Source organism: Diadema antillarum, unplaced genomic scaffold, assembly GCF_040938485.1.
Source record: "Diadema antillarum isolate AM-2024a unplaced genomic scaffold, OU_Dant_1.0 seq00001001_RagTag, whole genome shotgun sequence".
NCBI classification, from domain to species: Eukaryota; Metazoa; Echinodermata; class Echinoidea; order Diadematoida; family Diadematidae; genus Diadema; species Diadema antillarum.
In genome coordinates this window covers 587,410-602,593 of record NW_027271839.1, presented here as the reverse complement: position 1 = coordinate 602,593, position 15,184 = coordinate 587,410, and the positions used below count along the sequence as shown (strand labels likewise).

Here is a 15,184-nt window from a genome sequence, read left to right as displayed (position 1 = left end):
TACTTTCACGAATCTTGGCTCCTCATGAAATTCCTACAAGCCTCATGCACACTAAAATTTCTGGTTTTACAGTAATTTCTGTACAATGTATTGCTGTGTCAGTAATAACAGTCCAACTGCAAGATTATTATTTTTTTAGGGATAAATTACATCATGTATACTTCTTTTTAATATGCACGAGTACCCATAAATAACACATAATGATTCTAATAACAAAAACAATGACCATCATGAAATGCATGACATGTCACAAATCGAGATGAACTCAAAAGGAGTCATTTCCTGGTGTATTTCTTCGTCATTATAATTTACACTGAACTCTTGTAAAGTGCTAGCATGTCCTTTGTACAGTGTACTTTTAAAGGCCTGTTACAGTATTGGAGATGAGGATTGGGTTTTTAACTTTTTGCAAGATACGAAGAAACCACTTAATACAGAGCTTAAAATTCTAAGAGGAATTCAAAGTTAATTGAAATCTTAGAAGGCTTCCATGGTGGTAGAACGTTGGGTGGTAGAAGGCTTCACGGTGCACCACGTATTCTTTCTGGAGTATGTGAGTGGCCCTGAAAAGGGCCTACCCAATCCCGACGTTTCGGCAAGCATGTTCTCGCCGTTCTCAAGGGAATGCCCTTGATAACGGCGAGAACATGCTTGCCGAAACGTCGGGATTGGGTAGGCCCTTTTCAGGGCCACTCACATACTCCAGAAAGAATATGTGGTGCACTGTGAAGCCTTCTACCACCCAATCAAAGTTAATTAGATGAAAATCAGTTTTGGAATGGCTGAGACATACAAAAACAAAGTACTAAAACAAGTGGGTGCCACCTTTTATTAGGATTGCTCTGTTTTGGATATCTCCGCCATTTCAAAACCAACTTTCCTCAAATAAATGTTGAATCCCTCTTGGAATTACATGCTCTTCCATTTTTTTAAGAGGTTTCTCATTATCTCACCAAAAAAATGTTTGAAACCTGAAGTTACGTCTTAACCAAAACTATGCGATCCCTTTAAAGACCTAGTAGCTTGGGATTCATGGGTGGCCCGATTCATTCACAAGCCACATGGGTACATTAAAAAAACCATGAATAGCATACAAATAGTGAATGGTCACGAGTGCAATGGTACAAGATTTCGCACGAGGTGAAAGATGGAGGCACTCTATTCAACGAGGCGAAGCCGAGTTGAATAGTGCGCTTCTATCTTTCACCGAGTGCGAAATCTGGTTCCATTGCATGAGTAAAGACCATACACTATTTGTTTTATACAACACCTCGAACGTCAACAGATTTGGTACTCACAGATTCTTGAATTTAGCACAGAAATGGCAACCATTTTCCGTGAAAGACGAATGAGTAGCCCCACAGTCGCAGTCACCGTGTATGTACATGTACGTATCCTTTGCGAAACAAAGTTGTTTTACAAAAATGAGTGACAAAAGTACGCGCTTGTAAGCGCGCGTGCAGCACATGTTTGTTTATTGTGACATCAGAGCGCGTGCAATGAAACATTTTGGTCGAACCAAAATTGCACTGCTGATAGCCAGAGCGTGCAATGGAACTCTTCACTAAATGTCACATGCTGGGCAATCGACCAATCGGATAGCTACATTCTTTGTAGGTGTTGTATAATACCAGTTAGCAAATATGTGGATCATAGCACAAGCTAAATGTTGACGGTCAACTCCAGTCAAGATTCTGTGGCTCTGTGTGTGTACTTACAAAGTGGTCAGTGATAAAGCTGTACATAATTCATTTTTATGGGGATTCTCTAATATCATATCCAATCCAGGCTAGCCTTCTCACTCCATGGTATCCCCATGCTACCAGTAGGGTGTTTCATAAAGCTGTTCTTAAAGTTACAAATGACTTAAGAACGACTGGAACATGTTCTGATGTGCTGTACTTATCAGAATTTCAATAATTCAACACAAGTGCTGATCACCAGCCGTTCTTAAAGTTAGCCTAAGAACAACTTGGTGAAACACCACCCAGGTCTTTAATGTTTGAGGACATAACTACACTCCCCAAATCACACAATGCCTTAAATTGGTGTCTTCCTTCCTCTAATAAAATTCTGCACGTCAACTATAGTACGAATCATGTAGATCAGTTGTTTGCAAGCAGTTGCAGACACTCTGATATTGACCTCCAAATTTGAAATATACAGTAAAACAAGAAACATGATGCCCCTGCTTGAAATTCTAATGCCTTGTGAAGTAGAAAAGTCATTAAAAACAGGACTCATCATTTGCCGTTGAATTTATTTCAATAATCTGTCCAAGCAATGCCCACAGACTTCACAGAGGGAACATCAACTAGTGTATTACCTGGTCATCAATGGCTGACCACAATTATGGAATGGGACATTATGAATATTTTCAGCATATTATCACTATATCTCATACACACTGTTAGCCATGCACACACAGTAAAACAAAATCCATGAAACGATTTTCATTAATTTTTTTTTAGCGGTCGTAACATACTCACTGTTCCAATGTGCTTACATACAGGTGTGAACACAATCAGTTCATAGCAGTCATAACACACTCACTATTCCAAGTGGCAATGTATATATGTACATACATGTGTGAACACAATCAGTTTATTTGCATTTCTAGCACCCTCACAACAGGAACATGGCTGTCATACTGGTCATGTATGCTTGGCTATGAGTTTCATAATGCTCTGAAAACAGCATTTTCTTCCATTTCTCCCTTTTTGGCAAAAAGCTGAGACTGCTTCCAAGCAAGACAAGGAATACTGTTAAAACCATATTTTGAAGTGGTTAAATTTTCACATATTTTCCAGGTCAAATGATGTTTCCACCATGATATTTCCAATATGCCAAAACTTAACATACATGCATATCATTGTACATTATCCCCAAGGTAAAAATTGATAACTTAATGCCTCTTGAAAAGGGATAACACCAATATTTCATTCTATTCTTACAATTTGAGACCAAGTACTGAACCAATCACAAAACTGTTTACAAAATCTTATTCACAATAAAAGGCCCGGACAGTGCTGTTTACGATGTTCTATCTCTCAAGTCATGTCTATGACTACCTTTCTCCTGCATACTGACAAGACTGATAAGAGGTAGAGGAATATAATCAGGTGCACGTCACGAGACTGACACCCATGAGTTCGACACTAAGCTAACAAGGCCCACGAAACCGATACATTAAGCCATGTGTTGTATCTGTCGAACTTGTGGGCTGTTTTCACCTAGTGTCGAACTCATGGGCTTTATTTGCCTAGTGTGGAACTCGGGCTGTACGACTCGTGAGCTGTATGACTCATGGACCTGTTTTCAATGTCGAACTCGTGGGCTGTATGACTCGTGGGTGTCGGTCTAGTGGGATGACCCCATACAATCCTTCCTTCCAGGCTTCCAGCCAGGCAGCTATCTTGAAGTCAAGATGACCTCGCTCAGTCCTGTGAAATCCTTTCTCATGGATATTTTCCATAACATTTGATCCTGTCCACGTAGCAATCGGCTGGCTACATCCTCATCAAGAGACCAAGGATTGAGGACCCACATCAAGGAGCGGATGAGGACCTGGTTTCCTTTGATTTATCCTCTTCTCAAGTTTCACCAATATTGCTGCAGGGTGTCAGGTAAAGAGATAAAAACAAAATGGAAAGCAACAAAATTTAACTGCCTCCTGTTTGTTTCATTAGGCAGTCATCATGATGTTATGGATGCTATTATATTCGAAATAACTACCGGGTATCATCATTTGTAATCATTTATAATGGCATTCAAAATTCTTGCATAATTGATATTTCTTCCAGTCTGGAAAGGAACCACATGCAACAATTCTCTAATGTGACACTCAAACCACAACTCTCAAAATATAAGTTCATCTGATATTACTAGCGAAGCAGCTCATACAGTAACAGGGAGCTTACAGTCAATAAAACGGCATTTTTGACTCTCTGCTACTTTTTGTTTGAAAAGCTGACACACCCATAGACACCCAGTTTATGACATCACCAGAGCTTGAAAAAAAATCCTTGAGATGTTTGAGAAGTCAAACATAATAGATTGTGCTTCTCTTTGGGCAGCAAATAATGACCTCTGAGGAATTTTGTTCATACAAGCCTCTAAAAGAGACAATTTGAATTGTCAATGGAAGTACGGTAAGTTTTGTGCCATTTACTTTAATACCACAAGTATATTTAGCAAAGTACCACATTGCAATTAAGGGGGGGGGGGGGGAGCCACCTTCAACTCTCCTTAAAAAAAACAAAAAAAAAACAGATAAAATAAAACTACTAATAAACAATGTATACAAATTTTGAATGTGTGTATTGTTTGCATGTGCATAGGAGAACCAAATTTGTATAGATACGAAACTAATTAATGCTTGACCTACCTATCTCTTGAATCTGTGCTACCTCTTTGGGCTGTACTCTGTGATATTCTGGTGGTTTGTCTTCTCCTCCAACCACCGCTGGACATCAGGATTGACCTCTAGCTCAAGGGTCACTTCTTGGAAGACTTTACTCACTGATGTCTGAGAATTAAAATGTAAAAATCTAGTAACAATCACCAAAACAAGTATGATACACAACGACAAAACCACTTGAGGAGAACTTACTTATTTATACAGATATTATCTGTATCATGTGTTTAGAATTGACGAGATACATGTGCATCAAACTTCCACGCAAGACATTGCATTGTAATTTCTTTAAGTTGAGAGAGGGGAAGATGAAACGAGATGACATTCTACACTGCTGCACAGTAATAGAACACAATGATGACTTTTTCTTTAGTAGTACAGTCAGTTGTAGTTGCTTCTCATGAAATTACATATGCTGCAAAACAAAAAATATTCATGGCATGAAATTTTTGCAAATTGGAGCCCATGGCCATATTTACAGCATGAAATTTTGGCGAATTGCCGCTGGCATTCAATGCATGTAGTGCAGACAAGAACTTCTGTGTGCATTTTAAATTCTGCTAATCTTGGCTCTTGCAAATTCTTGAAATTAGAATGCATTCCATTATTTCTGGTTTTACAATTGAATTTACAGTATCCCGACAACATAAAATGGAGACTCACCTCTTGAAAGCCAAGCTTTTTGAAGAGCTGGAGACTAACTGTGTTCTTCTCGCCAATCTTTGCTACATATTTCTTCACCTTCAAGAATCTAACACCTGCCAGCATACAACAGGAAATAATATTACAAAAACAAATTGCACAAGGATTCATATTGTGCAATAACTATCAGCACTGATACATTATACACATTGCTGCCAAAAACACAGATAATAAATGCATAACATATATGCCTTTGCACTATATTGTTCAATCTAAATGTGAAGAAACCTTTGAAACATTTGCTAATATTCAAACAGTTCAAGAACTCTACATAACATGAAATTTGTGTGTATTTGTCTGTACACATGGACTTAAACATGGTGTTATCTCAAAGCTCTACTCCTTTTATACCACCATGCAAACTTTCAAACAAACACGTTGAATTTGTGAGTTAATGTAAAGCTATTTAAGCCCTATGTCTTAATCTTTTAATACCAGTTAACATGCAGAGCCTTTCAGAACATTTCCTGTACACTTCTCTTAGTGCGATTTTCAGCCAAGGTTTGTTGCTTACTCTCTGTGTCAATTCTTCCTGTACTACTGCAATTACTTGTGCCCTCCTCTTCCCTTTCACTGCTAATACACTCCCCTACCACAGAAAATTAAGCAATTTGTCCACTATCCATTCACACAATTATTTAAAGGTCTTGTTTACCATTTGGAGCAGTGATTTAAAAAATGTTCACATTTGATACATGTGTGTAGGTCAATTGTATCATAAAACATCCTACCATATAAAAATGTTGCAATAAAACATAAAATATTTAAGGAGATAAACTGTAACTGTAGACGGTTTAGTTTGGAAACATTCTTATTATAACCATTGTTCACATTTTGAATATTTAACAATACTTAACATTGATTATACAAATTCAAATTTTTACATAGGCAGTTTCTATCCCTAACTCACAGTTTAGATCTATTTTGAAGCACTAATGCTGGGTTTTTATTTCATCTGCAAATGGTAAATTATGATTTTAATCTATGAATCACTCATGTTTTAAGTTGTCAATAGATCAGTGAGGCATCATATCTACTGACCATAGTGCATCATGATTAGAATAGCCTCCTTTCCAATTCCCTTTCCTCTGCAGGCCTGTTCTGGGGAGAGAAAAAAAGAGAAGATAAAATAGGTAAGTAAAGATACATTCATATCATGTTCTGATTCATGTACATCTTTTAATCAACAACCAAATTTAAAAACTGACTAAGAGGGCAAGGGGTCAAGCTTCCACAAGCCTATTTGGGCCTGATTAGTCGACTGAATAACAGACCTACCCAAATACATTAATTCAACCAATAGTATTGTTTCTTCTTCCATGAACATAACAAGAGTGTTTATAGCAAGTTTGAAGATGTTATCATATCCAGTAACAATTTCATTTTTAAATGCCAAATGTTGAGGACTGAAACTACTAGATATCAACTGTTGTATTATGAGTCTTCCCGGGATTACTTAGGGAAATGAGAGGAAAGGAGCAGAGCAACTAATGAGCTCACATTCGTTAACCCGTTGAGGACGGGCTGATTTGGCTACAACACGCATTTCCCATAGACACCTGCCTGAGTATACTTGGGACTCGTCCTCACCGGGTTAATATAAGACTAAACTAATGGACTGGTTTGGAATCATAATCAAATCACATGCATACTATCCACAGATTGTGTTTGATATTCAGAAAGCTTGCCCAACAGGACAACTACAACTATGCATACAAACATTCATGTAGTGAAAAACACATTTATGGGAACATGTTGTGGACAAGTTTGGTACAAGGTTCTATGGGAGGAATCTATTAATTTGATGGTTCGTAGCATTATAGTGACATTTTGTGATGCGTGTGAGCACTGCAGTCAATGAAAGTATTTGAATGGAGAACAATGATCTACTCAATATATTTTGTAAGGTTTTCATTTTGCAAATTTGGTGAGTACAATGATAATCATGAAATTAACAGCAAGTTAAAATATAAACTCTGAAGCCTACATAAATGTAATCTACATTTCTCCTTTCATGTACTGTACTCTACAACTGTGAATTTAACCACCCTCAAAATTGCAGGAAAGTCTTGATACACGTAAAAATTAGACTCGCTGAACATACATATGGCATATACAGTTACTGTAGTCAGTGAAGTGTACACATCACTGTGGCAAGTTAAGGTTACAGAACTAACACTCACCTGCAACCATAATTTCAATCTCAGCTGATGACGGATCTTCTGATACATTGAAGAACAAATTCACATCCCCACACATAGCATCTATAACCAAAAATAATGGCAATATTCGGCAATACTGACTATACGTAATATTCGCTGATTTGAGGCTTGTAACATAAGCTTCCACATTGGCAATACAGAGAAGATGCAAACATGTACCTGAAATCCATTTCAAAATTGGTTGGGAATTTCTGAAATAACAGCTGTGAGCTCTACCTAAGCTTTCTGTCCATCACACAGTTAGCCAGAGCTCTAGGTGATAACAACTAATAAACTAGATCAAGAAAGGACTAGACTAGCACATTATATTACATTGCTTTTAGACTCATTGCCCTATTCAGTTTGTCAATAGCATATTCAAGAACAATCCTTTAACCGCAGGCAAGTTCTTGTGTGCATGTTGTTTTCAAAATACTATACCAGCCCTCCTAAGTTGTGAGTGCTACTCGCATGGCACATAAATGTTCTCATACTTGTAGTCTGACACAAGGCTATCAAATATCTAAAGTCACTCATCCAGTAAGTAGCTTGAAGAATTTCGAGAAAACTCACCTATTTCATTTTCTCCTCCTTCCCACTTGCTTCTGTCCAGTAATATGAATGTGCATTCTGATAAGAGTTGAAACAATGAAAAACAACACATTCTTTCATTGTTTGCAAACATCATTAAATCCTGAAGTACTCATGAACAAAAGTAGATCCATCAGTGAAAAAAAATAGTATCAATGATTAATGAATATATGTCACATGGTGATATGCCCGGAGATAATAGGGCATCACACAAAGATCTTTTTTCTTTTTTTTTCATTCCCCCTCCCCCCCCCCCCCCCCCCCCATACTGCAAAGCTGAATTATGGTGTTTTGACTCAATATCAAATTATACTTGTTTTGTTTAAAGGGGAAGGCTAGTAACTGATCAGTGGGAATCAGTGGAAATGCTGGGATATAATTGTTCCAATCCTTATGGGATTCATTCAAGAGTTCATTGTATGTCTATTGTTGTGTGAAAATGATTTGCTTCAGAATGGTCCCATATTCAAGTAATGTGCAGTTTAATGCTTCCAGGTTAGCGTCCCTGGTCAGTGACGGAGCATTAATCTGCACATTACGTGAATATGAGACCGTTCTAAAGCAAATCATTTTCACACAACAATAGATATACAATGAACTCTTGAATGAATCCCATAAGGATTGGAACAATCATCTCCCAGCATTTCTACTGATTCCCACTGATCAGTTACTAGCCTTCCCCTTTAAGATCATAATACATGTGCATTATGTTATTCTACCGTCTCTTTTTTCTAAGTATACTACGTATATACTTTGTGAAATCATTTGTACTTCAACCTTGGGCTGCAAGTAATGATTTTATTGGATGAAATAAAGGTACCCTTCATCAATCAAATCAATCAATCAATCACTCATTCAATCAATCAATATCATCTGCTAAGATCACTAAATATTAGTCATAAATCAAAGCAGCAACATAATCCCGATGTGGAAGCAGGATGAAATAACAGTGAATAAAAAGTTGTTCTCAGACATGTTATCAAAGAGTGTCAAAGGATTTGTTGTGTTCCCTCTTACCACACTTGAGATACTTATAATTTCTGTATTTCATGTGGCAGTAGGGGAAAAGGGGGCTGAAAGACTCCATTCAAATCAAACCCAGTAAAGATCACCAGAACATGGGAGACCAAAGCACAACCAACAGGCAAGATTTGATATCCAAACTGACTGAATCATTGACTATCTGAATTACCTATGTAATGATGATGCCCTGTGAGTAAAAGACTTGCACAGGGCCATTCAACAGGCCTAATTCTGAGCCTGGACAGTTCAATTTGATGTGGTCATTTCATGTCGTCTGGATTTACCTAAATTTATTACAACTTCGGTTTCCCGTGGTTAATGAGCCTACACTTGAAGGCATTAACTGATGATGCTTCAATAGTATCTGCAGAGAGACTGTTCCAGGAGTTCATCAATCTCAGGCTGAAGAGTGTAAACTCTTTCTAGTACACCATTCCTAAAAAAAAACCTCCATATTTTCACTTCCTGAATCTTTTCCTCTGTATTTGTGTTAACTCATTGTGTGACATTTATCCCAGAAGAGAGCCTGAAACAAATACTCACACAAGTCACATTATCATCACTATCATAATCCTGTATTAGCAGGAGACTCCTGTATGTGGAGAGCTCTGTGGGTTATTCAGTCCTTTCGAAACAGGTAATGCCATTTATCTCAGCTACACTGTTATCCTGGATGACTGAGGCACACACTTTGGGTGTTCTCCAGTGAATTTACGCCTGACATGGGGGGGGGGGGGGGGTTGATGGAAAGAAATACCACTCCACAATGTATTTGAAAAGTGTAATATTGAGTGACACACAGTGCAGTTATTAAAACGTTCACAGAGCCTCACTCAACCAAGAGTTTGACATTTTGAGCAGTGCACCACCATACACAGTGTACTACTCCTTGCAGAGTGCCAGGCTTACTGTTTTCATCAAGATGCCAGCTCTCCTGCATCTGGTATTCCTCCTCCAGGGTGAGAGGTTCGGAGGCAGTCAACTCCTGAAGCTCACTCGACTGCATCCAGTCATGATACCTGCAAACAATACAAAAATTCAATTTCAATCCATCTGATATGTTCTTCTCTTTTCATCTTCACATTTTAGTTTGTCTTTGTCTCACTACCATATATTCCATCTGTTCTCCTTACCAGTCTCGTTATTTTTCTTTTCCATTTCTCATTTATTCTTCTTCTTCCTGTATGCTGTTTGTTGTTTTTTCTCTCTCTCTTCTTTGCCATTTTATTCTTGCAAAGAAAAAAAAGCAATGCCTTTGTCAATCAAAATATTAAATATGTGATACTTGTATTCAAGTGCAAAAAGATACATGAATAAATATGTTTAGGATTAGCTCACACTGTTCATTAACTTACAAGAAGGCATGCTGGACTCTACATGATAATTAGAATAAAATTTGGAAAACATATTGTAGTCATCACTCTCAAAGGCAGTCATAAGTCTGTGACAGACAGAGTGGGTGATGTAGAACTTGATAAACTAACCTTGGGACATGATACTCCTTGTATGGAACCAGGACCACACTGCTCCCACTGATACAGGTCGCTTCATTGATGCGCATCTTGACAATGAATCTATAAAAGCGACAGGATATTACAACAAGCAGAAAACACTGAATGTCTGTCTGTAAGGTTAAAACAGTGAACATACAGAAAATAGTCCCATGTACAGTTATTTAAGTTAACACAAGCCGTAATTCAACCACAACGCCATCCAAAATTTGACTGCTTGCTACTTGTAAGAAACCTATACTATTCCTATCCTAGATCCTAATGCTTTTGCGCACGGTCAATCGAACCTTAATTGGTACGGGAGGTCGAACCTTGGTGCGGGCGCCGATACAGGTTGAATACAACTGGTTGACGTGTAGGAGGTCTAATTTGTATCTAGACCTATACGACTATAGGCCGAGTATAGCACTAATTTACACCTGAATTATCTACAAAAAAAAAAAAAATTGCTAGAGCTGCATGGACCAAAGACCAAAAGACTCTCTGATCATTGTTAACCGAACATTTCGATAGTATTTGAACGACTACTTCTCTACATAATCTAAATTGGCACTGTGCATATACCATCCCATTGCTTCATACTCATAGCAGTCGTTAATACTGCCCCTGGGCCCTGTTTTATGTAATTATATAAAACAGCCCAGTCGCTGTACAGCGACGCGACTGGGCTGTGTATACTAGACAGTACACTTATGTTTTATGAAGACTACGTTATTAGAGCTAGTAAATTTAATTGATTATATTCATAAAACTGTTAGATCTATGTATTCAATTGATTCCTATTTTTAAGTCTATGGCAGCCTGTGTATGTATCAAGGAAATTTATAATCGATTATATCTTTTGATATAACGGGGCCCTGGTGTCATTCATCCGTGTTTGACCATTACAACACTGCAACACTAGCCAACCGCAACAGCTTTTTTTTAACAGGCAGGATGATATTATGCCATGGTCAGCTATCACGTTACTCATCACTATATAAATTTTAGTCCCACCTGTTTAAAATTGTGTTGTTCATTCGTGAGTCGGTACTTCAGGTCCGGCTTTGCCAGCTTTTATTCACAGTTTACCGTCCACTATAATAAATACCAGCTTACTCCTATTTCGTGCAAGGAAAAGCAGAATAAGAAAATACACTTACCTCGTACCATTTAACTTTCGGGGGACACTTGAGACTATTTGAGTTGACCGAAAGATCGGTCTGTATCTGTCCGTCGGGGAATGTTCCGCGGAGACTGCGTCTGGCTTCACGGATCCCCTCCGTATACAGACCGAAGTCAATGATGCCAGCTCCTGTGTGGCAGTAGCGCACATATCAAACGTTACGATAAACCAAATTTCAGACAGCTTTTTTACATTCAAACAAGTTTGACATGACATGACACATTATGCAGCAATATCTGGGGTTAATTTCTCACATTTTGCAATCGAAATACTCACAGTAACGCGGTTATAATGCAGAAATTTTATCCATATTGCAACATCGCCGTTCGCTAGCCGACGGTCGCCATTTTGAATCTGTAAACCAATCACACGCGAGGTACTTTATTAAGTAAAAAAAACACGTAGAAACTACCTCGCATGTGATTGGCTAATAGATTCATACTGTATGTTTCTGCAGTTTGAATGCGACGACGCGGCGGGCTGGTTGATGTGTGTTTTGCGTTGAAAATTCGACCGAAATATTGGATTATTCATTAATCTGGTGAGTGTAGTCTATTCTTGAATAGTTGATTTAACTATTCAAGCTTAAATTTGCCGACCTAGGGCCGTGAATTAGACGCAATCGAGAAGGGTGAGGTACCTCACCCAATTTTCCATAGAGACAGTGGTTAAGAACATCCACACAGCAATGGGTATGGTAGGTGTCCAACCTACCGACCGGGTCCATAACGACCGGCCGCGCATTATAATGGCATTGCGCGTACAGAAAGAAAATGTACGCATGGGACTACGCGCAACGGTGTTCGATTATTCACTTGGCTACGCTACCGAGTAAAATGTGGCGAAAACAACTAAGTATTCCCTCTAAATTACCGAAATTTAGCAAAATCGAATAAGGTTTATCGTGTAACTAACGTTACATATATTATAACTAGGCCTACCTTTGCTGACTCGTTGTTAGATGTAGAGTATCCTTCCGTAATAAATTTGACGATTTTGACCGCAAAATTGTCACCGCCGCTTGTACGATCGAGCACACACGTTACACATACACATGACATAAACATTTTGTCGCCCGCTACGACCGTACGAGTTGATGCAGAAACGAGAAATGAATGTGAAAAAACAAACCGACTCATCTAATTTATTTCAATTACGATGAAAAGTTTCCTTATGAAAATCAATTCAAAATCATCAAACGGTCCTTCAAAAGTAATATCGAAGGATTCAAAATATATTCAAATATTATTGGGAAAAAAATGACGGCTAGAAAAAAACAGCGGCCTGTCGAAAAAACGCATTTAAGTGCCCTTTATACGTATTCTCAGGGTGGTCGGTGGAAATGAGCAGGGCAACTGAGTGCGGAAAAAATGACACCCCACGCGTTCGAAGCCGCCATCTAAGAGCGCGTACCTCAGATCGCATTTTCAGTGCGCGCTTGTGAATCCGGAGTATTTTCTCCACACGTGAGTAAAATTTCAGGCAAATTGTGAGATTTTTCACGTTTCTATTGATAGAAAAACGTTAGGTGTCCGGTATTATGGACACCCAACCATACTACAACCTTCCGTCTGTCTACGGAGGACGGCGTTAATGGCAAAATACACAAGAGTCCTCCGGACAGACGGATCTTTCTGTCTACTATTTGAGGTGATCCCACGTCTGGTTCATCCTAGTCACCAGTCTCCGAATCGCGGCGAGTGTGCGATGTGGCGAGTGCTAGTGCCATATGATGCCATGCCAGGCGGCGCGCGGCGGATTGGTGAGTGGAGGGCCAGGGGGCGCGGCATGGGCGGGCGGCAAGGAAGGACTTCCGACACACCGCATCCGCCCCGCCCCTTTCGGTGGACGTCTCGTCCTCTAGGATCATTGGAGGATTCCACCTCCCTGATGTAGGGGAGGTGAGCAACACAACAATACTAAAACTGTGAAAACCCTGTTCTAAACCAAGTTCCACTTCATCTCCGCACCGGCTTTGATAAAATCAACACTCAATAACTCCTTGCAAAGGCTCCTTGTAAAGGAGAATTTCATGCGAAAAAATATAATGCATGAGAAGTCCCCTGCGCTTGTTGCTATGGGAACGTGAGACAAGCTTTTAGAGCCGAACAGGGAGAGGGAGCACATCACAATGAAAACGGCACAACCCCCTCCCCCCCAACCTCCCATCATCGGCCCGGGTGTCGGCTTCACCAAAGTAGGTTCAACCCCTTCACACACCGTTCTCTTCTTGAAGACTTTTAAACCACCCCAGTTTTATACAGTTACCTTGAGACAGAAATTAAGTCCTTTTAGACAGGGGCGTCACCAGCTTTTTTTCAAGGGGGGTGCGTTTTGACACTAAATGTTTACGAGATTTTTTGGACAGACATTTGGAATATAGGAAGCTCTCAATCCCTAGACTTTTACTGTTTTTTGAGGGAAACCAAGCGGGGAAAGGGCACCGGCGTAGCTAGGATTTCATCTTAAGGGGGGGGGGGGGGGGGTAGTATGCGAGGGAGCGAGCAAGGGTGGGGTGAGGGTGTGGAAGTGCCGGAGGGGGTTGTACCCCCTATAAATGGATTATGGAATGACGGTGTGAAACGACAAATTACTGGCAGCGATATCAGGAGAATGGCATAACGACTACATGCGAGCGAGGGGAGCGAGCGAGCTGGAAAATTTTGACATTTTACAGTCCAAAAACTGCCGTGTGTAGCCATATTTTTTTTTTTTTTCGCTTTGGAAATAAAGGAGGGGTGGGGGCGCAACGGGCGCAACTGCCGGTAATTACTGGTAGCAACATCAGGAGAATTGCATAACAATTAAATGCGAGCGAGCGAGCGAGCGAGCGAGCTTGAAAATTGTGACATTTTACAGTCCAAAAACTGCCGTTTGTAGCCATATTTATTTGCTTTGGAAATTAAGGGGGGGGGGGGGCACCGGGCGCAACTGCTGGCAATAATTACTAGCAGCAACATCAGGTGAATAGTATAGCAATTAAATGCGAGCGAGCTTGAAAATTTCGACATTTTACAGTCCAAAAACTGCCATTTGGAGCCATGTTTTTTCGCTTTGGAAATAAAGGAGGGGTGGGGGCGCAACGGGCGCAACTGCCGGTAATTACTGGTAGCAACATCAGGAGAATTGCAAAACAATTAAATGCGAGCGAGCGAGCGAGCGAGCTTGAAAATTTTGACATTTTACAGTCCAAAAACTGCCGTTTGTAGCCATATTTATTTGCTTTGGAAATTAAGGGGGGGGGGGGCGGCACCGGGCGCAACTGCTGGCAATAATTACTAGCAGCAACATCAGGTGAATGGTATAGCAATTACATGCGAGCGAGCTTGAAAATTTCGACATTTTACAGTCCAAAAACTGCCGTTTGTAGCCATATTTATTTGCTTTGGAAATTAAGGGGGGGGGGGGCGGCACCGGGCGCAACTGCTGGCAATTACTAGCAGCAACATCAGGTGAATGGTATAGCAATTACATGCGAGCGAGCTTGAAAATTTCGACATTTTACAGTCCAAAAACTGCCATTTGGAGCCATGTGTTTTCGCTTTGGAAATAAATGAGGGGTGGGGGCGCAACG

General features: G+C 39.8%; 1 protein-coding gene across 1 annotated transcript; it reads right to left on the bottom strand.

Moving 5' to 3' along the window:
• Positions 1 to 4,393: 4,393 nt before the first annotated feature.
• On the bottom strand, positions 4,394 to 11,628 carry LOC139742471 (N-acetyltransferase 9-like protein). Its single transcript, XM_071653009.1, has 8 exons — positions 11,588 to 11,628; positions 10,419 to 10,508; positions 9,844 to 9,953; positions 7,894 to 7,950; positions 7,303 to 7,383; positions 6,161 to 6,220; positions 5,081 to 5,175; positions 4,394 to 4,528 (listed from the first exon to the last, which is right to left on the bottom strand). The coding sequence occupies exons 2-8, from the start codon at positions 10,493 to 10,495 to the stop codon at positions 4,406 to 4,408; spliced, it is 603 nt and encodes a 200-aa protein (XP_071509110.1). The 5' UTR covers positions 10,496 to 10,508; positions 11,588 to 11,628; the 3' UTR covers positions 4,394 to 4,405.
• Positions 11,629 to 15,184: the final 3,556 nt, after the last annotated feature.

Bases quoted from the DNA above. Each gene is read 5' to 3' on its own strand.
- LOC139742471 (XM_071653009.1), bottom strand. From the start codon at position 10,495: ATGCGCATCAATGAAGCGACCTGTATCAGTGGGAGCAGTGTGGTCCTG. The intron at 7,384-7,893 runs GTGAGTTTTCTC...TTTTGGTTATAG, and splicing joins AGGAGGAGAAAATGAAATAG to ATGCTATGTGTGGGGATGTG. The intron at 5,176-6,160 runs GTCAGTAGATAT...GTATGCTGGCAG, and splicing joins TCTAATCATGATGCACTATG to GTGTTAGATTCTTGAAGGTG.